Source organism: Mustela lutreola, chromosome 10 (assembly GCF_030435805.1).
Source record: "Mustela lutreola isolate mMusLut2 chromosome 10, mMusLut2.pri, whole genome shotgun sequence".
Classification (NCBI taxonomy): Eukaryota; Metazoa; Chordata; class Mammalia; order Carnivora; family Mustelidae; genus Mustela; species Mustela lutreola.
Genome location: NC_081299.1, coordinates 33,588,987 through 33,612,907, shown reverse-complemented (window position 1 = coordinate 33,612,907; position 23,921 = coordinate 33,588,987). Strand labels below are relative to the sequence as shown.

General features: G+C 56.3%; 2 protein-coding genes across 3 annotated transcripts in view; one reads left to right on the top strand and one right to left on the bottom strand.

The window, feature by feature from the left end:
* The first annotated feature begins 3,275 nt into the window (after window positions 1-3,275).
* HYI (hydroxypyruvate isomerase (putative)) lies at window positions 3,276-5,838 on the top strand. The gene is made up of 8 exons (XM_059135115.1): window positions 3,276-3,524; window positions 3,603-3,714; window positions 4,622-4,736; window positions 4,893-4,971; window positions 5,061-5,110; window positions 5,224-5,293; window positions 5,425-5,559; window positions 5,681-5,838. The coding sequence occupies exons 1-8, from the start codon at window positions 3,326-3,328 to the stop codon at window positions 5,752-5,754; spliced, it is 834 nt and encodes a 277-aa protein (XP_058991098.1). The 5' UTR covers window positions 3,276-3,325; the 3' UTR covers window positions 5,755-5,838.
* Window positions 5,839-23,921, bottom strand: part of SZT2 (SZT2 subunit of KICSTOR complex) — a 52,485-nt gene continuing 34,402 nt past the window's right edge. Inside the window, exons 41-72 of one of the 2 annotated variants that reach the window (XM_059135114.1) lie at window positions 23,641-23,740; window positions 22,803-22,932; window positions 20,898-21,050; window positions 20,714-20,816; window positions 20,519-20,624; window positions 20,320-20,431; window positions 19,563-19,681; window positions 19,293-19,457; window positions 18,957-19,041; window positions 18,645-18,809; window positions 18,398-18,565; window positions 17,895-18,028; window positions 17,332-17,498; window positions 17,112-17,209; window positions 16,887-17,019; window positions 16,645-16,775; window positions 16,444-16,544; window positions 16,194-16,370; window positions 15,724-15,991; window positions 15,565-15,644; window positions 15,351-15,476; window positions 15,051-15,250; window positions 13,002-13,092; window positions 12,538-12,618; window positions 12,381-12,455; window positions 9,735-9,948; window positions 9,213-9,366; window positions 8,927-9,049; window positions 8,412-8,817; window positions 8,166-8,282; window positions 6,828-6,896; window positions 5,839-6,704 (exon numbers count right to left, since the gene is read on the bottom strand). In XM_059135114.1, the coding sequence (XP_058991097.1) occupies window positions 6,561-6,704; window positions 6,828-6,896; window positions 8,166-8,282; window positions 8,412-8,817; window positions 8,927-9,049; window positions 9,213-9,366; window positions 9,735-9,948; window positions 12,381-12,455; window positions 12,538-12,618; window positions 13,002-13,092; window positions 15,051-15,250; window positions 15,351-15,476; window positions 15,565-15,644; window positions 15,724-15,991; window positions 16,194-16,370; window positions 16,444-16,544; window positions 16,645-16,775; window positions 16,887-17,019; window positions 17,112-17,209; window positions 17,332-17,498; window positions 17,895-18,028; window positions 18,398-18,565; window positions 18,645-18,809; window positions 18,957-19,041; window positions 19,293-19,457; window positions 19,563-19,681; window positions 20,320-20,431; window positions 20,519-20,624; window positions 20,714-20,816; window positions 20,898-21,050; window positions 22,803-22,932; window positions 23,641-23,740 (4,495 nt within the window). In that variant the 3' untranslated portion in view covers window positions 5,839-6,560. Of the gene's footprint in view, window positions 6,705-6,827; window positions 6,897-8,165; window positions 8,283-8,411; window positions 8,818-8,926; window positions 9,050-9,212; window positions 9,367-9,734; window positions 9,949-10,074; window positions 10,234-12,380; window positions 12,456-12,537; window positions 12,619-13,001; window positions 13,093-15,050; window positions 15,251-15,350; window positions 15,477-15,564; window positions 15,645-15,723; window positions 15,992-16,193; window positions 16,371-16,443; window positions 16,545-16,644; window positions 16,776-16,886; window positions 17,020-17,111; window positions 17,210-17,331; window positions 17,499-17,894; window positions 18,029-18,397; window positions 18,566-18,644; window positions 18,810-18,956; window positions 19,042-19,292; window positions 19,458-19,562; window positions 19,682-20,319; window positions 20,432-20,518; window positions 20,625-20,713; window positions 20,817-20,897; window positions 21,051-22,802; window positions 22,933-23,640; window positions 23,741-23,921 lie in introns of those variants that run through there. The other variant, XR_009344981.1, reaches the window with a different exon arrangement.

Below are 23,921 nucleotides of genomic sequence, written 5' to 3'. Positions count from 1 at the left end.
ACTTATTTAATTGACACAGAGAGAGACACAAGAGAGAGGGAACACAAGCAGCAGGAGTGGGAGAGGGAGAAGCATGCCTCCCGCTGAGCGGGGAGCTGGATGCTGGGCTTGATCTCAGGACCCTGGGATCATGACCTGAGCCGAAGGCAGATGCTTAACAACTGAACCACCCAGGAGCACCTAAAGAATCAGGATTTATAATAATAACTTAGTGTAATGCCTATGTTGCAAAGTGGTATATGGTAGAAAGTCAAACAGTGAGTAAAGAAAATAATTTTCAGGGCACCTGGCTGGCTCAGTTGGTGGAGTATGCAACCCTTGATCTTGGAGTCGTGAGTTCAAGCCCCACATTGGGTGTAGAGATTACTTAAAAATAAAATCTTTTAAAAAATAGAATAATTTTCGTGGGCATTGTCCTCCTTTTGCATTTATTTTGATGTAATATGTGAAGGTGTTGACGAAAATTAAGGGGGAAAGTGAGTCATGCCTCTCTAGTTTATATTTATACATCATCTCTGCTGTCCAAAGGGTATACATACAAGGGAGTGGACTCCAGCAGATGGTGGTGCTTTTAAAGTCTTAAGTGGAATTTACACACTCCAAGATTTACAATGAGGTCTTAAAAAGGAATTACTTTCGGTATACCTGGGTGGCTCAGTCGGTTAAGTGTCTGCTTTCAGCTCAGATCGTGATCCCAGGGTTTAGGGATCAAGTTCCCACATTGGGCTCCTTCCTCTGCGGGGAACCTGCTTCTCCCTTTGCCTGCTACTCTCCCTGCTTGTGCTCGCTCTCTCTGACAAATAAATCTTAAAAAAAAAAAAAAAAAAAAAAAGGAAATACTTTCCTTAGATGTTATTCTGCATGGTCAACATTGGACTACAAACATGCTGAAGTTGGGATTGATTAAGATGTTAAACTTAATGAGGTCACATCCTGATTGGACTATACCCAAGAAACACATTTCAGGACAAGTTCAAGTTCCAAGTATAACACCAGCTGCAAATGGGCAAGAAATCAGGTGATCAGGAAGAGTGGCAGTCAGGTGATCAGGAACGGTGGCAGTCCGTTCTTAGAGGCAGAGCTAAGCAATGGAACTTGGCTGGCCGCTTGGATGAACTCTGATGCTGGCCTGGACCCTAGGTGTCTTTGAGAGCCTGTCTGGGGATAGAGGTCCACAGCTACAGGGAGTGGCTCCTAATGTGGCCCTTGGAGCTTCCTTCTCTCAAAGCTAGCACAGAAAACCGACCAAGAGGACTTCCACCCACATACTGGTGGAGTATAAACTCGCAATGGTTTTAAAAAGCAGTTTAGGGGGGAGCCTGGTTGGCTCAGTGGATTGAAGCCTCTGCCTCCGGCTCAGCCCGTGATCCCAGGGTCCTGGGATCAAGCCCGGAGTCAGACTCCCTGCTCAGCCAGGTGCCTGCTTCCTCCTCTCTCTCTGCCTGCCTCTCTGCCTATTTGTGATCTCTGTCAAATAAATAAATAAATAAATAAATAAATTTAAAAAATCTTAAAAAAAAAAAAAAAGCAGTTTAGCAGAGCATCAAGACCTTAAACATGTTCCTATTTGCTGACTATGTAATTCCAGCCTTAGGATTCTTCCCAATCACTTGGGTTATTGAGGATGAAACAAACTCATTCTGCTTCTCTCAAGAAACATTAAGAGGGTACAGGGGCACCTGGGTGGCTCAGTGGGTTAAAGCCTCTGCCTTCGACTCAGGTCTGATCCCAGCGTCCTGGAATCGAGCCCCACATTGGGCTCTCTGCTCAGCAGGAAGCCTGCTTCTCCCTCTCTCTCTGCCTGCTTTGATCTCTATCTGTCAAATAAATAAATAAGAATCTTAAAAAAGAAAAGGAACATTAAGAGGCTACAGACAACGGAAACCCAGGAAGGTCTAAACATCCCAGCCTGGGAAGTGCACAGACCCCAGGTCTGTGGGTTTCACCAGCCGGATAAACTCCACCTAGAAGTTTCTCGAAGTGCCATCTACCCCTCGTACTCTGGTGCTTGGTTACTCCCCGGCCTGCGTTCCTTCACCAACTGACTCTTGCTTACTTGGTTTCTACAGCCACAATCATTTTTTTGGCAAGACTACCTCTTAGTTGACTTTCTCAGTACTTCCAGGTTTGGACTTTGAGAAACAGAATCTGATTGGCCAGATCCAGACTAGGCAGCTGATGGGTCTTCAGCCAGTGGAGGCTTCCGCTGCCCTTGGATCAGATGTCCTCCTGTGGCCCAATCAGCTGGGGGAAGGGGGAATCCCCTCACCCACAGCCGCTCAGTGCGGAGACCGGGGGCGGGGCCAGTTCTCCTTATAAAGGACTTAGGGCGGCAAGTACTGTAATGGACATTTCAAAGGAACCTCAGAAAAAAATTCAGAGGTGGAGCCAAGAGGTGCATTCAAGTGCTTTCACAACACACGCACACACGAATGTTGAAAAACTCTAATGACCATCAACAGAGCAGTGGGATAAACTCTGGGCTGCGGGTATGGCACAATGAGCAGCGAATGCAATGACTTTGAAGGATATTGAACACGGGGAAATAGCAAAATAATATTAAATGAAAAAGCAGACCATGAAACTGCATGTACAGTATGATCAGAATTCTCTAAGGAAAAAAAACTGCTTATGTTTGTTTTTTCATCTGTAAGGGAAAGTTAGCGGTTAGTGGTGCGATGACTGGTGATTTAAATTTTCTTGATTTCGTCTTGTAGCTTTCAAACGTTGCATAACAAACAGATACTATTTTTATAATGGGGAAAATACTAAGTTATTTGTTAAAGTTCACGTTCCTCTCTCTTTTAACTGGGTTCTCGGGACGGGCCAGCTCTCTCTTGCCCTTCTCTCTGGGCTCTCAGCCCCTGGGGCCCCCAACCATCCCCCGCCACTGCCCGCCCCGTCTACCCCCCTGCTGTAGGAGGCGGCGGGGGCGGGGGCGTGGGGGGCGGATGCTCTCCCGCCGACCCCCCGGGCCGAGCTCCTCTCGTTTGGTTCTGTCGCCTCTCCCCGCATTTCTCTTTCTCCAGTCTCGAAAATGTCACTTTTCTGGGCTGTCCTCGGTCTTCACCCTACAATGCTTTTCTAACCAAAAAAGGCTGGCACAGAGGGCCCGTGGCTCGGCTCGCGGCGCCAGCGCGCCCCCCCCCGGATCGGGTTCCCCAGGCGCGCACTCCGGAGCCGGGCCCAGCCTGGCCCCGCAGCGCCCTCCCCCGGATCGGCGATTCCCCGCCCGGCCAGGTCAGGGCCGCCCCGCCGCGCCCCGCCTGCTTCCGCCTTCCGGCGGGTCCTGGACTCTGCCCTGCGCGCGTGTGCCCGGCCAGTCATGGCTCCGCTCCGTTTCTCGGCCAACGTGTCGTGGCTGTTCCCCGAGCTCCCCGGGCTCCCCGCGAGGCTCCGGGCGGCCGGCGGCTCGGGCTTCAAGGCCGCCGAGGTGGCCTGGCCGTACGCGGAGCCGCCCGAGGCACTGGCGCGCGCGGCGCGGGAAGCGGGACTGCGGCTGGTGCTGATCAACACGCCCCCTGGTGCGCCGCGGGGTCGGGGCGGGGGGCTCCGGGAGGCCCGGGAACGCGAGCCGGGTCTGAGGCCCGTTTTCTCCGCAGGAGACCGAGAGAAAGGGGAAATGGGGCTGGGGGCCGTGCCCGGGAGGCAAGCGGCCTTCCGAGAGGGGCTGGAACAGGCAGTGCTGTACGCCAAGGCTCTGGGCTGTCCCAGGTATCCTACGCTCTCCTCCACCTCCTCCTCACCTTGCCCGGTCTGCTCCAAGCCCCTGCCCCACGTCTGGGGTCTGGGAGAACGGAACGCCAGGTTGGAGAGGTTCAGAAGTCCGCGCACTGGCCCTTCACTCTGCCAGTCCCGGTCCTTTGTCAATTGCCTTTTGTATTTGTCCTGTGTCATTGTGTTCGCCACACTGTCATGCAGGGATCCCGTGCCAGGACCTCTGACCAGGGAGATAGAAAGTAAACACAGGGAGTGATCCATTGAGGGTCAGTTTATGGCAACTGTCTGGGATTAGAGGAAGCTTCTTACAGGTAGTGATGTTGAACTGGGGCTCAAAGAAATGAACACGCGTTTGCCTGATGTAGGGAGCACGGGAAGCAAGGGTGCACTGATCAGAGGCAAGAGAAGGCTTGGGGCGCTCAGCAGAGTTCCTGAGGCTGGAGATGGGGCCCTTTGGAGCTGGGTGTGGCCAAGAGATCGGGTGATGGCAGGAGGAGGTGTTAGAGGCAGAGTGGGGCAGATCAAATGAAGGGCAAGGGGGTCTGAGTGGTGGGGGCAGAGCGCAGATGGGAAGGATCTAAGGAACAGCTGCAAAAAGTGGAGACGAGCAGCACGGGATACTTAAGGGAAGGGTCAAAATACCTGCTAGAAAGTGAGGCTGACCCGCATGTTATAGCCCCGAAGACAGGGGCCACTGGAGCGCTAAATGAGAGGTCTCTTAGGCGGGAGGATGGTACCTGGGAAACGGGTTGGCCTCAGGCTGCCACAGGAGGGCAGGTGACAGCCCAGCCAGCGGGGGGTAGGGAGGACAGCTGGAGGGGCACTCAAGGAGCCACAGGAACGAGGCCCTGCTGCTGTCAGGATGGCCTCCCCAACCTCCTCCAGTGCCACCTCCCCCCAGGATTCACCTGATGGCTGGCCGAGTGCCCCAGGGGGCTGACCGAGCAGCAGTCAGGAGTGAAATGGAGACCGTTTTTCTGGAGAACCTGAAGCATGCAGCTGGAGTTTTGGCTCAGGTGAGACCAAGGACAGATAGAGCCTCAAGAGCAAAGGAGGCAGGAGGCGGGGCACTGGCCCAGCTCAGAGGGAATGGGGACGGGCTTCACCAGTCGTTGGCGGAGGGGGCAGGAAACTGGAGCAGAGCTCTGTTCACGGGTCCGCCGTGGTGCTAGGAGAGCCTCGTGGGACTGCTGGAGCCCATCAACACCCGCATCACCGACCCCCAGTACTTCCTGGACACCCCCCAGCAGGGTAGGATGCAGCCCTGTGCCTCCCCCAGTCCTCTCTGAATCTTGTGCTCTCCTTGGGTTTCACGGCCCCCTCCCCGGTTTCTCTCCCAGCGGCAGCCATCTTACAGAAGGTCGGAAGACCCAACCTCCAGTTACAGATGGTAAGTGGAAGAAAGGAAATGCTTCTCAGAAGGCCCAGTGTTCCCCACATCTGGGGAGAATGGGGTGAGAGCAGGGGGGCTTGCAGGGTCTCTGACTAGTGTTCTCTACCCAGGACCTATTCCACTGGCAGATCATGGACGGGAACCTGACAGGGAATATACGGGAGTTCCTACCCCTCGTTGGTGAGAGGGGTCTTTTTGCTCCTCCTTGTCTGCTGTGCTCCCACCCCTTCAACATCCCCCCCCCCCACCGCTTCTGCCCCTCAGGCCTCAGGTGGAGCCTGAGCCCCCCACCTGCCGCCATCTGTGTCTAGGGCATGTGCAGGTGGCTCAAGTCCCAGGCCGGGGGGAGCCTAACAGCCCCGGCGAGCTGAACTTCCCCTATCTGTTCCAACTGCTGGAGGATGAAGGCTACGAGGGCTTTGTGGGCTGCGAGTACCAGCCTCAAGGTGAGGGGGCGCCGGGGCTCCAGGCTGGGCCTGGGGGAAGGGAGCTCTGGACTGACAGGTATTGGACATGGCTGCTCTTCTCCTCACGGGCCGAGATGCCACCACCTCCCTCTCTCCTCAGGAGACACAGCCGAGGGCTTGAGTTGGCTTCGTGCATACTGGGACAGGCGGGGCCACCCTCAGGCTGGCCAGTGAGGGCCTGCCCTGTACCCCCTGGTGCCTCTGGGGGACAGGGCCCAGAGCGGCCTGCATCTCCTGCATTAAAGACCACCTGCTGAACATTGTCCCATGTGTGTGTTATTGGGCAGTAGGAGGACACACAGTGTCTAACCCCTCGCTCTCCCGGGGCTGCTTCCCGCCTGGTGAGAAGGGAAGAGAAGGGACGTCCGGCTCACGCTCAAGTGCTCCAGTCTCCTGCGCACACGGGGGTTTCTGAGTCTACCTCTTCATTTACACACCACAGACCACAGGTCCAAGAGCTAAGGGACTTGCCTGTGGTCACAGGGGCTTCAGAAGCAGAGCAGGCATTGGAACCAAGGTGACGTATCTCAGTGGCAACGTCCAGTAATGATGTTCAAGTGGGAAATGAAGACCAGAGGGCTCAAAGCAGGGCGGGGTGGCTGCTGGCCATTGGGGCCTTGGAGGCGGTGTTCAGGCAGAGGAGCTCTCGGGTGAGCGCTTGCCAACTGCTATGAATTCCTGGGACTCCACCAGGTGAGCAGGAACGTGGAGTCCCTTCCTGGAAGGGCCCAGGGGACTGAGAGGAGATGGGCACCTCAGGGAGTTGGGCTACCCCTCCGAAGCCTGGCTGGTCAACAGTGGCAAGTGCTCAGGAGGGTAGCTCCCACCGTGAGGCCAGGGCTGCAGACCCGAGATCTAGTCACAAAGCTTCTGGTGTCCCCTTCAGTCTGGGCCCAGAAGGGCTGGTCAGTCCTCCTTCAAGTGGGCAAGCTTCCAGACCCCCATGGTTCAAGGAATGGTGCCATTCAGTGGTCTGGTCCTCAGAGGAGGCGGGTCCAGAGGGTGAAGCAAGCTGTGTTGATGACGGACTCGAGGTGGTGGTAGGTGGACACCAGCTGGGCAGGGGGGCTCTCGCTGTCCTGGGGCTGTACTGGGAAGGGCTCTCGGAAAACCACTGTCAGAGACTGTGGGGAACACGGCAGGGGTGCAGTGGTGAGGTAGGCACAGAGGGCAGGGTTCCCCAGCTTCCCTAGGCTCTAGGGGAAGCCTCCCGCTAGGCTGACACAAAGCCCCTCACCCATTCTTACCGTCTTTCCCAAGTGGGAATCCAGAAACACCAGTACAAAACAGTCTGTAAACTTCTGATTCAGTACAACCTGCAGTGAAAGACAAAGTGACACGGGGAGTACGATCTGTGTCATCTGACGCAGCATCCACCTTCCTTGAGGGCATTCTGGAAGTGGGGCTGGTCTGAGGAAGGCCTGCTCCCATCACCACACCTGAGCCCACCTGCATTCCAGGCGCCCAGGACCTTGTCTCTAAACTGAACCTCCGTCCTCATCCTCGCTGGCTCCCCGTCAGCCCAACCAGCCTCCTCAGAATGAGGGGGAGGCGCCTGACTGGAAGGCTTCAGAGCTCGTCTGTCTAGAGGCCCTGCACAAAGCTGGCACGTTGAGAGTTCTCTACCCTTGGCACAACTCCCCCTTGCCTCCTGTCCTTGGTCTTGCATCGCTTTGACCTCCCCTCGGACTAACCCCCTATATCTGGCTGTCCCTTTGCTCAGCTCAGTGATCTCTTCCAAGTGATTCCTTCTACTCCCAGGCTTCAGTGACCACCTGTTCACGTAGCTGTTGCTCAGGTCTTTCTCTCCTGGGCTCCGGTCATCACCCATCCACAGGAGAGCCCCCATCGGCTCACCCCCCCCCCCCCCAACAACCGTAGCCTTACCAACTCACCTCAGTGTCCCGGGAATGCCCCTTCAGGCCCTGAAACTCGCCTTCCTCACAAGCATTGTTGCGGGACCCCTCCCTATGGACCAGCGCCTACTTTTTTGGAAGTCTTCTTCCAAATCTCTCCTCCCTACAACCACTGCTCTCATCAGGCTCACGTCTTCAGTTTCTTAATCCCCCATGCTGTCTGGCCGACACCTGAGCCTTTTCCCCTCTACCTGGCCCAGGTAGTGCTTTTAGCCTCTCGTGTGCCCCTGGGGATTAGGCTAGACTTGCTCACTCAGCAGGTTGGGGCTGGGGCCTGAGAGCCTGCATTCTGGCAAGCTTCCAGGTGTTGCCACCGCCGCCAGTGTGACGACCATGCTTTGGGTGACGAGGCTTTAAAGCCCCAGAGGTCCTTCTTGGGAGTCAGCCCCTAAGGCTGATGAGGTTCCAGACCTTAGCCCTCAGGATCTCTAGCAAGACGTGTGTTTTTGTGAGGTTTTAAGGTCAGAGCTCCAGACTGCTCTCATGAATCCTATGTCAAGGCTCGGTGCTCAGGGCTTTCAAGCCCTGATTTCACATGGATCCTGTTCCACCTAGGCCTTCCCGCCAAAGCAGACCCAGCTGGGTTGGGGCTCCTTCAGGGACATGTCATCTCTCTGATGAGGCCTTCGGCTACATCTCCCCCTTCAGAGAAGTCTCAGGGAGACTCACCAGGTATTGAGTTCCCAAGTCTGGGCTCTGGAAATGACGACAGCTCTGAGGAAAACGGCTTAAGAGAACTTTGATCAGGCTCTGGTACCAGGAGACCGTCATAGACAGGAAGCAGTCCTAGGGGAAGGTCCAAGGGGCTGGATCTGCTGTCCGAGAGCCACCTGAGAGCTCTGCACCCTCCACCCTGGCTGCTGCCAGAACCCCTAGTATCCAAACCGGCCCCTTCTAGAATGCATGGCCGCTTACCAGCTGGGGGTCAATGTCCCCAATGGATTTGGCATGAACTGCTTCCAGGAGCTCCTCCAGCTCTGCCAGAGCCAGGCGCCCCCCAAGCCGTAGCCGGTCAGGCCCCGGAGGCTCCAGCAAGAAGAGGCGCTTCCAGAGTGTGTCCCGACGGCAGTGGCCTCCAGCCAGCCGGACCAGCTGAGCCAGCCGTGCCCGCGCCACCCCCACCTCTGCAGCCAGCGGGGGGAACAGGGGAGTCGGTCCAGGGGCCAGACCAAGCCCCGAGGCCTCCCCAGGGCTACCAGCTGAGCTCCCAGGAGCTTCTGGCTCAGGGGGCAGTCGGGGTGGCTTCCGGAACCGGCGCATGTCTGCGGTGAGTCTGGGGAAGAGCTCTCGTTGGCTGGTGAGCACCACGAAGAACTGCAGCCTAGGGTGAGGACGGGGTAGGAATGTGGTGATCAGAGTGGGACACAGAGAAAGCAAGGGCACTGGGAAGGCTGGGCCATGAGCACATTTGAGGTAGGGGATCTGCTGACCGCAGAACGTGCCGCTCGGCTTCTCCTTGCTCTTCAAAGGGTGCAGCACAGTGACACACCAGCAGAGACACATCGAAGTCGTCCTGGTGCCGAAGCCCCTCGGAGTCCAGGTAGGAGCCAGAGCTGTATGGTGGGGGTGGGGAAGATGCCAGCCCTGAGGTTCTAATGAAGCCACGCCCATCCAGTCTGGCTCAAGAAAACTTCTCTCCCTACTGCCCCGGGGCAGGGAGCAGGCCCTGACCTCAGCCAGAGCACATGCTGGTGCCCCCCACACATCCAAGTTCACCTGTTCCATGCTGATACCAGGGCATATTCATTATGCTCTGGGCCTCCTGGCCGGGCCATCCGCAAGGGCTTCATGTGGTAGGAGCTGGCGTGGTCAGCTACGTAGTTGTACAGCTGGTGGGCAGCAATGAGTGGTGTGGACAGCTCCAGTGTCCCTGAGGGGTGAGTTATAGGAGACGCTGAGCTTGAGACAGACATACTGAACAGGTGGGACAGGAAGACAGACATCCCTAAGGCTCTGGCTGTTATTCTGGGGGGCTCCTAAGGTCCTGGGGAACATAGAGGTGGGCCCAATGTGGCTCAGAATCTAAACTTTGATGGGAAACACCATGAAGAACTTCAGAGAAAGACAGAAACCAGAGACACAGGGATATGGTCCAAGTGACATGAGGTGATCAACAACATGGGATAGGATGGGACAGGAGAGGCGGAGGTCTGGCCCCAGGAAGTGGTCCCATCGGTCCAGGTCTGGAGACCCCATGGGGCCTAGCTCTGGTTCACCGGCCTGTCCTCTGGCACCGACCTTGGTAAATGTGATTGCGGCCAAAGTGGGGCCCGTCTGGGTGGTGAGCCAGGAAGTGCCGCAGGAAGGTGGTCAGGTGGTAGCCATGCCGCAGCACCAGGTGGGCGCCCAGCACATGCTGGTGCACGAGGCGCAGGTGGAAATCATAGCTGAACGAGTGCACGTGCATCAGGTCTCGAACCTTGTCGCACTCCTCTGTGAACAGCATGGACAGCTGGGGAGGGGGGCGGGGCACGGGTCAGGACCTGGCAGGCCGCTTGGCACAGTCCCATTTCTCTCCCTCTTCCCTGGGAAGCCCCTTCCGCGGGAAGCCCCCCTTTTCATACTCCCTTTTTCATACCTGAAAACTATAATCGTTTTGACGGATGGGCCTTTGACTACCCGAGTCCGCCAAAGTCTGGCCCAGATCACGGATGCAAAACATACTTGCTTAGTGCCCGCCAGATACTTTTTGAGGTGCTAGGGAGGGGGCGGACCTGGCCCTCAAGGAGTGTCCGTTCTAGCGGCGGGCAGACAGGGTGGCCAATGTTAGGCCTCAGACAGGAGGATGTAAGACGTTAGAAGACAATGTTATGCAGAATCTAGCCAAGTGCCAGTTTTGTGCAGGTGGCCAGGGGAGGCCAGGCATGGAATGCACTGTTGGGAGTCTCTCCTGGTTCCTCCCATGTCTCCAGCTTGACCTTCCCATTCAACTACCTGCTCTTCCCAGGACACTGCATGTTCTCTTCACACTTTTGTACCTGCTTGTTCTGTCTGCCTGGAACGCTGTTCCCCCTGCTTCCCAAATCTGGCTAGCTCCTACTGGTTCATAAAGCGTCCTCTGGGACACCCTGCCAAGGCTAGGCCAGAGTGGACCTCCTTTAACTGATCTGTGAATGAATGAATGAACCATGGAGGGAGGAAGAAAAGAAGGTGGAGACACGGAGCTGGTGCTTCTCCTGATGGAAGCCACCATCACTGAGAGTGTGTCAGCTGCTGGACCCGTGGTGCTGGGCTGGCAGGATCTACAGACCCAGGCCCACGAAAGCAATGGGTGCAGGAGTTATAAGGAAAGGAAAGAACTGGCTGTCAAAGAAACTACGGACTAGTGGTCAGAGTAGCTGTGTGGTCTTGGCTGAGTCACAACATCTCGTGTGAGACATATTAAGCTCCCTTATCCTCATACGAAGTAGAGATCTTCGTAAAGTTAGAGAATGTGTGGTAAACTGAATGGCCCATGGATTATGATGATCATGAGCACTAGGGTGGAAAGAGCTCGGGATGATTGTGAAGGAGGGAAGAGGAAGAGAGGAAGGCCGGGGGGACGTAATTCAGGCTCAGGGGCATTGATGATGTCACTGTCGGCGATGGTGCATGATGGTATGTTAGCTGAGGGCTCCCGGCCACAGAACTAGATTTCAGCCTCAGTCCTGCCACCGACTAGCACGTTGCAGGGGGCACGCACTTAACCTCCATGCATGCAGGTCCCCTTAGGTGTACAGGCAGAGGAAAGCTCTCCTCTCTGCTGAGCCTGCATACTGTGCACTTGGCAACAACAGCAACAGTGCAGCAATTTCGGTACGTAACACAGGGCCGGCGATTACACAAGTAGGGGCAGAGAGAGGCTAGCTGGATGGAGATCAGGGGCAGGAAGCTACAAGGACTTCAAGGAGCTCTAGAGAGTCACGGGGCTGGGTCATTTCCGCCAGCACAACAGCAAAGTGAGAAAGTGTACCTGCCCGTCCAGAGCTCCTTTGGAGCACTCTGGCCCAGGCAGGTTTCTGAACGTAAGGTCACCATGCTTTTCTGGGTCACCTTATCCCTTGAGGCCTTTCTAGGTGTCCACACTCAAGTCAAAGGCAACCATCCATGGGCTAGATGTGAGCTATCCAGGTATGAGGAGTCAGGCAGACTAGGCCCAGTCAGATCCTTATCTCGGAAACAAAATGAGAGGCACAAAAAAGGCACAAGCTCTCACGCGACATGTCTGGTGACTGAAGGAGCTGAACTAACTCAAGTCTAGAGGGCTTCAGGTCCCTGACATCACTCAATCCTGACTCATTCTTAGCAGTTCTGGGAGCTGGCCCTGCCCTGAGGCAGACAGACACGAACATAAATAACCACCAAATGCCAGGGGTACGCTGTGTGGCTGGGAACTCTGGTCCTCATTCTAAGTGTTAGTGGCGATCCTGACAAAGCCTGGCTATTTCCAGCTCTAGATCAGGCCAGGACTGCCCGTGGCACTGACGTCCCCATGTGTCAGATTACCCACTATGTTCAAAGGTCATCACTGATCATCTACGTTATGAACTGATTATGGTACTGGGCTCCTGTCAGTCCCACAGTGACCACAGGACCAGAGCAGCCACTGTGCTGGACTGCCTTCTGCCTCTAGCGCTGCGGTGGAATATGGTCTGGCCCACTGACAGAGCGAGGCTGAGGGGTGGATGACCCAGTCATGATGTCGGAATGGCCATAACTTGGCCACTCCACAGCATTAGATCCCCACTGGCCCAGACTAAACCATCCTAACTAACTAACCTAGACTAACTAACTAACCCAGACTAACTAACTAATCCTAACTAACCCAGACTAACCCCACTGGCCACAGCACACTGGGGATGCACTATGCCTGAGACCTTGTATTTCTCCGGCCCCACCACATACCTGAGAGTTGACAGCTTGCCCCATGGGGATCCGGGAACATTCTAGGGCAAACTGTTTGACACAGAAGTAACAGCCCTGGAGAGAAGGTGAAGATGAGATCAGAAGGATAAGAGATAGGTGGGTCCAGCTATCCCCACTCACTGTTCCTCCTGCTCACCTGAAAAGCCAGCTCCATGAGGATGATGCCCCCGGGCAGTGCACGCTGCAGGTGGTAGGTGGTGACTGGAGAGCCGGTGCTCTAAAGAAAGGAGAAACACTAGGGATCAGGGGCAAGGGTTGGGGATTCACCAGCCTGGAACCAGCAGGGGAGTCCTTTGGGTACCAATGTACCCCTGGCATTTGGTGGTTATTTATGTTCCTGTCTGTCTGCCTCAGGGCAGGGCCAGCTCCCAGGACTGGTGAGAATGAGTCGAGATTGAGTGAGGTCAGGGACCTGAAGCCCTCTAGACTTTAGTTCAGCTCCTTCAGTCACCACGCATGTCACGTGAGAGCCTGTGCCTTCTTTGTGCCTCTCATTTTGTTCCCGAGATAAGGATTTGGGTCAGTGATTCGGCTCAGTGACACCTGGGGCTGGGGCCCTGTTGATTATATTGCCGGGGAAGGTACACGACGATGCACTACCTTGGGGCTCCCATCAGTCTTGGTTTTAGAGCAGGAGAAGGAGCCTCGACCTTCCGTTCCAAGGATGGCCATGGCCCGTAGCCGGCTGGTGCTGCAGAAAAGAGGGGGAAGGAGGATGAGGCAGGCCAGCGGGGGAAGTGGTCTGGCCAGCAGCCCCACGATCACTTTCACGGGCAAGCGACCTGCGGGAGCTGAAACGGGACTGGAGAGGGAAAGGACCTGCTTAGGGTACCGTGTTGGGGAAGCGGCTGGGACTGTAGTCCAGGTATACACCGTGGGGCAGCAGGGCTCCACGGCAGCTGCTGCTCTAAGGGGAAGCTGGAGGAGTGCTCCACGGGGGGGTGGAGAGCAGGCCCCTTTCCACTGGTGAGAGAGGGGACAGGTTAGGGCACAAGAAGCTGCTGGGACTGTTTCAGGGCCCCCTAGGCCTACTCAACTCAATGGTAAGGGGAGAAGAGAAGCAGGAAAGGTACTGTGAACCAGGAAAACAGCAAGGGCCAGCAGGATGCACTCATTACATCAGGAGCTATAAACCACCAGAGCGCTTGCTGGCAATCGGGTTGGACGGTGAGGTGGGGTGTGTGAAAGCCTCTGGAGAAAAGAAATGTCTCATTTGATCCTCAAGGAAATTGGAACAAGACTTTGACAGTGATTGGTGAGATTGGTGAGAGAGGAAGGCCTGACTGTAAATTTGTCTCTGGAAACGTATTTTTCATCCCAGTGTCTTTTTAAAAAAATTAATTTTTGAGGGTGCCTGGGTGGCTCAGTGGGTTAAGCCTCTGCCTTCGGCTCAGGTCTTGATCTCGGGGTCTGGGATTGAGTCCCACATCGGGCTCTCTGCTCAACAGGGAGCCTGCTTCCTCCTCTCTCTCTCTCTCTCTCTCTCTGCTTGCCTCTCTGCCTCCTTGTGATCTCTCTCTGTCAAATAAACAAATAAAATCTTAAAAAAAAAAATTATTTTTTTAAAAGTAGGCTCCATACCGAGTGTGGGGCTTGAACTCATGATCTGAAGATCAAAACCTGAGCTGAGATCAAGAGTTAGACACCCAAGTGACTGAGCCACCTAGGTGCCCCTACTGTCTTTTGTTTTAAAAAGGAACCCAGACTTTTGGGAAGAGCTTCAAACTGAATGGAAAGTATGGAAACTGAAGTCTCTCAGAGACACTCCTTTAGGGGGACCCACTGGGAAGCAGGTAGAGTTCCTTCTCAGGCCCTGATGCCCAGAAATGAGAGGGGTGGGGTCCCAAAGGATAAGGCCTGTCCTCTCTTCCTAATGCCCGGGAGAGGGTGGGAGGTCTGGGAGCAGGAGAGCTAGTTTCAGAAACGCTCAGGAGTTGGAATTGGCTCTCTGGGCCAGGTGGTGTCCCAAATAAGGAAGTACAACTCGTACTCAAAAGTAATTGTATGCAACACAAAGAGGGAGGTTCCATAGCCACTGGGAAGGGGCTGGAGCACAGACTCTGGAGGCTCAGATGTTGAGAAAAGCATAAAGCAGGGGCCACAGAAACAGGAATCTGAGATTTGACACAGCACAGGAAGAGTGGCCGTGGCTGCATCACTGTGCTCCGGGGAGCTGCAAAGTGGTGAGAGATGAGTTGCCTGCTTCCCAACACTGAGACCTGTCATGACTGTCCCAGAACGGGCTGGAGGACAATGACGCAGGTGGGCCTGGCACAGGGGTCCCTCGTGAGAGAGGCTAACTCAGCAAGGACAGGGCTTCCTGGGCCACGAACCACATGAGATACCCGGAGAGGCCCCTGTGGTGACCAGGCCAGGAATCCTTAAGGCCCAGATCCAGGGCATGGAGGTACACAGTCCATCAGTGTGTAAGCCATATGTGTGCATAGCCGTGTGCACACCTGGGTGGCTGGGAGGTTTACAGGCCATGCCTGGGGCCCGTGGGAAGGCGACCCTGACCCTTGTGAGTATGCTTGGCCCGGTGGGGAGGGACGTGCAACAAGGCCCACAGGGCTCAGAGGGAGCCAGGGCGAAGACAGCAAGGGTGTGTGGGGCCGTGTCCGCAGCAGCAGAGGTGGGGAGGGTGCTCACCTGCGGGCCGGGGAAGGGGGCCGCAGCGGGACCAGCACGAAGCCCATGCTCTGTAGATACTGCACGTACTGCTGCAGGAAGGCCAGGCTCAGCTCCTTCAGCCATGGCTCCTCCCGGGCCCCTGGCGGGGGCGCATCTGAGGACTCACAGCTGGTGGGGGCCTCCCGGCTCCCAGCCCCGGACTCGGGGCGATGGCGCCGCTGGGGGAGTGGAGATTAAGGCAGGCTCTAGCTGCGGTCAACCGCACCATGGGGGTGGAAGGAGGTCCCGTGGGAGAGACCCAGGAGTCTGGAGCCTTACCTGGCCCTCGGGGGGCCCAGAGGTATCGGGGGGCCCATGTAGCCAGGCAGCTGGGTCGAAGAGCAGGGCTGTTGCACAGTAATGTACCAGGCGGGACGACTGCTTCAGGGTCTCTAGCTCTGCAGCCTGGGGAGATGAGGTGGTGAGCACGGGAACGGTGGCCAGGGACGGGGTCTCAGGATGCTCAGGGAGGACACAGGCTCGAGCCACTCACACTGATGGGCATGCTGGCTGGGGCAGAACGCTGCTGCCATGTCACAAACAGGTTCTCCATCTTCATCTGGCGCTCCAGCTCTGGTGGGTGCAGGCATTAGTAATGGCCCCCAGGAGCTGTCACTCCTCTCCTCCCACACTCCAGGGCCAGGGCCCTCACCTCTGCGCTCCGCCATCTTGATCTCTAAGAACTGTTGTCCATGGTAGGTGACAGGATCAGGGGGTCTGGGCACAGGGCCGAGAGAGGAGCTGGGGCGGGCGGCTGTGATATCCCTCAGGGCCTCATCAAAGGGGAATGTGTCGAGGGGAAGGGAGCCCCCACCCCGAGAGGAGGCACTCAGCCGGCCCTGTTCGCGGCTCAGCGGGGGGCTTGCACTCCGGATGAGGGTCTCTGCTTCCATGGTTGGCAGGAGGAATGGGTTTGGCTCCTGAGAGAGATGGAGTGTCACGATGGGTTCATGGCCTTTGCCTTCAGACCCTCTCTCCCACCCAATGGCCTCCTCTCTCAGATGTTCCCTCCCTACTATCTCTGCCCTCAGTCTGTCCCTCTCCCCTGCTTCCTGGCTGGCACCTCCTTCAACTAATCCCTTAGGAATCAGAACTAGAGGAGGGAGCCCAAGCAATAGGCACCTTTTCGTCCCGCACTGGGAAGTCCAACTGGCCACAATGATGGAAAAGCCCCAGCTTCTGGCTGAGGAGGCAGAAGATGAGGTGGGCGCGTGAGTTCTGCCACTGCATGAGGCGAACCAGTGCCCGGCCCAAGGCCGCTCCCAGGTCTGGAGCCCAGTTGTAGGTCAGCAGCTGTAGCTGGAAGTCAGGGGTCAGGGTCAGTGACATCACTGAACTCCTTCTCCCACCCAGCCCCTGGCCCCCCATCTACCTTCTTGTCCACGACCTCCAGCAGCAAGAACCTCTGCCGGGGAGCGCTTCGCCCACAGCTCCCGTCGCCTCCTGGCTCAAAGCGCTGCACAGCTTTGGCAGCTAGGGGAGGAATGCTCAGTTGAGGTCCAGATGTAGATCCCCGTGAGCCCACCCTGTTCCCCAGAACTCTGAACTCACTCCCTCTGGGCCATGCCCTCACCCTGCTGGGTTGGTCTCCTCCATTGCAAGAAGTTCCTTCCCAGAAGTAGCAGGTGCCGTTCCGTCGCTGGGCGCGGCATTGGGCACAGCTGTCCAAGGGAGCAAGGACTGAAGATCTCTGGCTCTGAACCCCTGGAGGGAGGAAGGGAGGGACAGAAAGCAGACCATCCATGCACAGACCCATTCCCTGGCTATCACCTCCCAGGCCTAGCCGAGCTTAGCCTCCAGCAGACCCAAACTCACAAATGCTGCTCAAAGATACGGACACTGGTATCTCCGGTCATGGAGGTGACCAGAGTCGTGAACTCAGAGAGGACAGATGGAAGAAGGAATCGGGACACCATGTGGGTGGAGCTCCTGGACACTGAGGCACAACCTGGAACCGGGGGAGAGAGGTCACGGTGGAGCTGTAGGTTGGGGACTAGGCCATGGGGTTGAGTACAGGTGAGAAGGGGCTGGGGGTCTCACCGATCTGAACCATAAACTCCATCCAGCGCTGAGTCACGCGAGCAAACACAGGCTGCAGGATCCCTACCTCACCCTCTTCTAGCTGTGTGGTCCTGCGTCTGAGGACACATCGGGAATGAGCCTCACCTCCACATGGGACATGTGTGTGCTTACACAAACCCAACACCTACCTGTGAGTTCACCCCCAACACAATGATGCAACACCATAATACACACACACCTTTGTCTCTGGGCTCCAGAATCTGAGCCTGGTGCCCGCTCAGTGCCACCTGGAGTCCGAACACTTTCGGTTTTGTGACGCCTCCGGCCCCGGGTGTCTTCTGGCCGATCCAGGACAATGTCATCGGTTGTTTTGGGGGAACCCAAGTCCCCACATTCTGTTTTACTCTGGGGGGCAAGGCAGTGAATGAGGAAGTGCTGCTGGGAAGAGGGATGGTGTGGAGGATGGGGGCATCGTGAACCAGTAATGAGAGCCTGCGGGGCTTGGAGGCCCGGGGCAGGCCCAGCCTCAGGCAGCACTCCGCTTTCCTGAGCCCTGGCACCCTCACTGGTGCAAGCCTGACTTCTCCTGTGGGCACTCCATGAGAAAAGGGAAGTGAAAGCACTTGCTCAGCTGAGGGTCTCTGTGTCAGAGAGACCCTGCCCTGCTGCATACCCTAAAGGGACAGAGTTGCTTTATGTGACAGGCTGTCTGGGGCAAGGTCTACGGGGGGAGTAGGGGAGCCAGGAGACAGGCAAGAAGGCGGATGCCAACTACATCACCTCTTCCCATCCTCTCATTACCAGCATATCCCAGAAGCTACGCCGGCCGGCTTTGCTGGGGGCAGTCACGGGCTCGCCAGGGCCAGGGCCAGGGGGAAAGGTGCTAGCTCGGCCTGCAGGGCTCTTGGTTTCCAACGACCCGCTCCGGAGATTTCCTGTGACATCAGACATTACAGACTCTTGTCACTGTGCCTATTTCAGACAGCCCAGCCCCGCAATAGGTATGACAGTGACTTGCCCCTTATTCCACCTGTCAGGCAATGGTGGCGTATGCATCTGAGAGCTACGTGTTTGTGTGAAGGGAGTTCCGGGTGCAGTATCCCTCTCGAAATGGGGGACCAACTGGGTGTGGACCCTTCTGCTGGCATGTCACCTTGCTGACGCAGAGAAGATACAGGACAACTGTGTATTGAATGTGTACTTTGGAGGGAGCCTCTGCGATGCCATCCCGGAGCCCCACCTTTGCAAGCTCACTAGAGACCCGGTCTTGCCTGGGCCTGGCACATACTCTGGAGCCTGCGTACCTGGAGACACGTCCTCAGTACACAGGGAGGCTGGCAGTAGCCGCAACTCCATGACGGCGTCAGCCAGGGCCTGGCGGGCCGCTCCCCGGAGCTTCTCCTCCAGCTGCACGATGCTGATATTCCCCTTCTCCCACACATCCAGTCGAAGCCGTGGGGCCCCGTTCTGAGCTGGGGGAAAGAATGGGGATGACATGAGGGGGCCTCTGGTTCCCAGAGCATTAACTCAGCACCCCCTCTGCTGACCCACCTGAAGAACCATCCGGCACAGTCGGGCAGCGAGTGACCTGGGTCAGTTGCTCAAATTCCTCCTCTTGCAGTGGGTCTAGGGGCCCCGGAGAGGAGGGGGGCCAAGAGGCCAGTGAGATGGGGCTTCCTGCTTCATCCACGAAGGCTAGAGTGATGCAGGCGACCCCTGGGTAGAAATCCAGAGAAAGGCTCGGGTCCGAGACCTCCAGATCGCCCTGAGTGGCCAGGCTGGGTGAGGCCCCCCCCAAGCCTCGAGGCAGGAAGATGCTCTCGCACGCTCAGCAGGGGCATGGGGCTGCGCCCTGCAGCGTACCTTTGCCGCCGGTGCCCTGTCCACCAGGCTTGTTATACAAGTAGATGTCCAAGTCGGGGAGGCCGCCCTGTGGTGGCAGCGGATGCTGAGGAAGGAAGTACCACAGAGAACTAAGCCCAAGCGGGCGGACAGACAGAAAGCATCAGGGGATGGTGTCCACGGTGGGGAATGGCGGACAGACACGGCTGGGAGCGCAGGAAGACATGGGCAGAAAATAAAGGTGGAGGGGGTGGGGGAGGCAGTGGTATATACATGTCCACAGGGCAAGGTCACCTGCAGTGCCTGCAGGGAACAGTTCCACAGTCGGGGGGAGTATGGAGAGGGGCCCACCCTCACCTGGAAGTGGTTGCGGCTGTTGCTGTCCGTGTACTTGGGTGAGTGCAGGAAGATGAGCAGGTTCTGCCGCAGGTACCAGGCCAGGGCAGGAAGCCAGGGCCTGCAGGAGGCAGGGAGGGCCAGGTGCAGCACCTCGGAGGGGAGGCTGCCAGGCGGCTGGATGAACTGCAGAGAGGGGAAGGGGCATCAGAGCCGCACAGGGAGAGCAGAGAGCAGATGGTCCCTACACCCAAGCCCTGGAGGGCCATCGGAGGCTGGGAGGGAGCTGACCTCCACATCAGCGGGTGTCAGCTTGCAGTTCCGAACAAGCATGACTGTGATGACATCCAGCGTGGCCTCGTCCAGTCGCCGACGCAGCACCCGTACTAGCTCGTCGGTAATCTCAGGACCTTGACACAGCCATGGCAGGAAAATGGAGACCCTGGTAGAGAATCCAGCGACTCCCCCGAGCCTGGCCCTTGACCCCTAGACTCGAACATTCCCCCACACACTGGAGGCAGCCAGCACTAGGTTCTAGTTCTGCCCAAGTTCTAGTTCACTGTTTGACTATGGACAAGTAAGTGCCAACTCTCAAAGCCTCAGTGTCCTCATCTCTAAGATGAAAGTAATAATAACATCTACCTCGTACGTAACAGCCTTAGCCCAAGACCCCGTACATATTAAAGCAACTGTAAACATGAACAGCAACATCCAGTTGCCTGCTGGATACCTCACGCTCACCATCTCCCAAACCAAACCTATGACCTTCAACCCAAACCCTTGATCTCCAGCCAGTGGAGCCATCAACCACCCAGTCACCCAGGCTAGACATCCTGTGTCAGCTTTCACGGCTCCCCTTCCCCAAGCTGCATTTCAATCAGCTAGAGGGCCTATCCTCTAAACATCTGTCTGTCTGTCCCACCCAGCTCCTGCTTGAGGGAAACCCAGAGCACAGCATGAGCTACAGTAGAGAGGTGCCAACAGAAGACTTGGGAGGATTCTGGAACCTCCTCTGGTCTCTCCCCAACCCCCTCCGAGCAGTGCTTACCTGCCTGTCCTACACCATGCACCAGAAGCTGGATATGCCTGTCCACTTGGCCCACAGGACGAGCAGCATCAGAACTGCGGCTAGAAGCCATGTCCAGGGGAGACCGAGGCCCCTATAGGGAAACTTGGGTAAGTGCCTGGCTCCAATGGGCAAAGTATGAGGGGGAGCACAGGGGCCTCGGGATGGGGGTGATACGTGCCGAGGCCTCCTCAGAGTAGATGGGCTCCTGGCTTCGGGACAGAGCTAGGGAGGGGGGCAGTGCATCGCCTTCCCATGGCCGGTCGCTGCAGGATGTCTCCAGGAGCCTGGGAGAGAGTGGCACAGACTTTGGACATAGCTCTTTGGCCACCATCTTTGATCCCTGCTCTACCCCCTATTCCCAAGGCCCACGTACCGCAGGTAGTACACAGCCTTTGTTGCTCGTTCCTGATAGACAAACATATTCTTCCGGTTCACCACAGAGAAGGCATTGAGCACGGAGCGCAGGGCCTGGATGGCTGTGGGAGTAATAGTGGCTCAGGACAGCCCCTTCTCCAGATTCCCTCCCCCTCCACTTGCCTCTCATGCCCATCACACACCCCGAGAGACCCCCATGCTGGGCCCCATTTTCAGGCGTGAATGGACTCGAATCACGGTTCCCCACACAACGTCACAGGAGAAATGGCCAGGGACAAACTGCATTGTGGCGGCTAGGTACCCTCGGGGTGCACAGCTCTCATCAGCAGCGTAATCTGGGGAGAAGGGAGAGAGTGGATGAGAGGCGGGACACGGCCCTCTGCCTTTGCTACTTCCCACTTACGAACTGGCCTACTTGTCCTTACTCCCCAGGACTCCTTGGCCCTATCACCCTGCAGGGGAAAGACGGTCATTTCAGGTAACAAGGCAGGACCATACTCTTCGGAAACCAGGTCACAGCACAAAGGCTCTCAGGCAGTTGTGGAGAAGGAGCTAGAAGTGTCAGGTGAGGCAGAGCATGAGAAAATTCTGAAGAATTTTCTGAAGACACTCCGGCTGTATACTAATATGATATATAACACACACCCTATCTGTGTACTCACATGGAGGGGCAATGAGAACCCCGTCAGATAGGATAGGAGGATAGGATAGGAGAGCTGATACACACCTGCAGAGTCAGGGCAAACGCTGCGCTCTGTAGGACAGCTGACCCAAAAGGACTCATAGGGCAGGAAGGCAGAATGCAAGAGCCCAGGGGCACAGTCCAGAGCCTGGTCTGACCCTTTCCAGCTTCCCAGGTTGAAGAGGAGCCCCCCAACACGGCAGAGGCAGCCATCTGGTTTCCCAGAGAAGCTGCTGCCAGATGTGAGCCGTGTATAAAGCACACAGGAGGTTGTCTGGAACGGAATGCTGGTTGCGGAAGGCTCCAGCAAAATCACGTGGAGAGACTATAATGAGGAAGGGCTGTCTCCAGGCTCTGCCCGGCCTTCCATTACACGCTGCTAGAGGCACTGGCAACAAAGGTGTGTGGCTGTCCTATCTCGTGCTCAATGTGCAGAAGACGCCATCAGACCCTGGGAAGTCCGCTAATTAGGGGAATGGTGCTTTGATACAGAGCACGTCTCGGGATGTGCTGAGTGAGACATGACGTCCGGGATTGGTAGGAACATTCACCTACAGACTTGCTGAGACTATTAAAAACAAGAAGTGCTCTGATTTTCCTTTTCAACCAGATGGGAGAACTGCAAAGGAATGACATCATTTGGCTTTCCCCTCTGAGCTGAGCTGAGGGGTCATCAGGAGTCAAAGAAGAGAGTGGAAGTGTCAAGACTTCCATTAACATCTTGAGTAGGGCTTCCTTATCACAACCAGAAATCTCAGGAAGCCCAGAGGGGTCCTGTGCCTGCCTATCAGGAGGGACAGCTGATAGGAAGGCAGATCCTCCTACCGGGCCTTAGGCTCCTCCCCTCTGATCTTCTCCCACCTGTGACCTGGCCTACTTGCCCACTCCTCACCCCAACACCGTTCCTCAGCCCTATTACCCAAAGGGGAAAGATGGTCATTTTGAAAAGGAAGGTGGGGTGAGCAGAGGCACGGCCTTGGGAAGACAGGTCACAGCTGGTGCCCCTTCCATGGTCCCTTTTCTCCTGTGTTCTTTAACGCTTCCTTGCCTCTTGGCTCCTTCCCTGTGGAACACAGATGTGCTCGAGTCTGCCTTGTTGTCAAATTCCTTCCTTGTGTGCTTGCCACACTACATAAACAAGTGGTTCTCCTCTGCTTCACCTGTGTAAGATCCTCTCACTTCTGTCTCCTCTGGCTCCTAATCCCACTTCTCTGACAACACTTTCACTAACGACACTCGGGAACTCTCAATGGCTAAACCCAGTGACCCTTTCCTGTCCTATCCTCCCTGCTCTCCTGGCACCGGTGACCAAGTCACGGCGACTCTGCCCTGGTCTTCTCACCCACGCACGGACACAGGAAGGGCAGCAGCAGCCCGGGAGGGAGGCTCCTGGGTGGGGTCTCACCATCACTGGGCAGTGGTGCCCGCTGACGGGAGTGGAAGGGGGTCTCACTGCGCCACAGATCTTCTTCGCTCTCGGCCACCAGAAGAGAGTTACACACGTGACTGTCATGGAGATCCTGCAGAAGCAGCCGCTGGGAGAAGGAGCCGGGTATCAGGGAACTGAAATATTTCTCAAAGAATTGGTGGCAGTGGTCAGGGGTGATCAAAGGCCAGAGAAGATGGTGGTTTTCATAGGGGGTCAGTGATCAAGAGAGCATCAGTAATCATGGGGGGGTCAGAGATGCGTCCTACAGTCACCGGGCTCAGGGATCTGAACCCCAGGTTAGGAACACTAGATCCTCTTCTTTGCCAGAATTTGTTTTCCACCCTTCAGGTCTCAGCCTAGAAAGATCAATTCTTTCCCTGACACTTCAGAAGGTCAGACCCCATCATATGCTCTCATCAGTTTCTACTTTTCCTCTGTATGATTTTTCACAATCATAATGGAAACAATTTGTGTAATTTAGTTGTTCGGCGTCTATCTCCCTCACTCGACGGAAGTTCCAGAGAGTCGGGGTTTCCCTGTCTTATTCACTATTGAATCCCTAATACCAGTGCAAGGCCACAAGATGGAACAGCTCACAGTCAGGGTCTGGAAGAGTAACCCACATTACTGGGAGTGGGTGGGGGAGTGTTCCCCAGTTTGTAGGGCCCAAGGAGTAAGAGTACCCCAGTAACCAAGTGTCAAAGAAAATGTCCGTGATAGATCAACAGCTTCTGAAGGTCAAGTTCCTAGAAATTCCTTCCTCATCTGAGCAGTGTCCCGTGCTTAGAAAGCCCCGCTCCCCGCTGTCCCTTACCTGGTTGACCTCCCTGCAGATCTCCCCAACTCGCCTCACCAGGAGCTGCTGCAGGTGGCGACACTCGGCGCCTGGCCCCCCATCCTCCCGAATCAGGCTCCTGGCGGGGAGGGATGGAATGGACATGGCTGGTGGGGGTGGGGTTTGGCAGCTGGGGCCAAGAGAAGCCATGAGAAGGGAATAGGACTGGACCAAGGGAAGCAAACATGGTGGGAACTGGGAAAAGCAGAATTCTCCATAGCAGTTACGGAAGCACAAGCTCTAGGCTTGCTTTACCAGCT

What these genes read in the sequence shown, in the direction of transcription:
- HYI (XM_059135115.1), top strand. Translation starts at nt 3,326, where the DNA reads ATGGCTCCGCTCCGTTTCTCGGCCAACGTGTCGTGGCTGTTCCCCGAG. An exon ending in CCAACCTCCAGTTACAGATG is followed by an intron (nt 5,111 to 5,223) that starts GTAAGTGGAAGA and finishes TTCTCTACCCAG; the next exon opens with GACCTATTCCACTGGCAGAT. An exon ending in GGAGTTCCTACCCCTCGTTG is followed by an intron (nt 5,294 to 5,424) that starts GTGAGAGGGGTC and finishes ATCTGTGTCTAG; the next exon opens with GGCATGTGCAGGTGGCTCAA.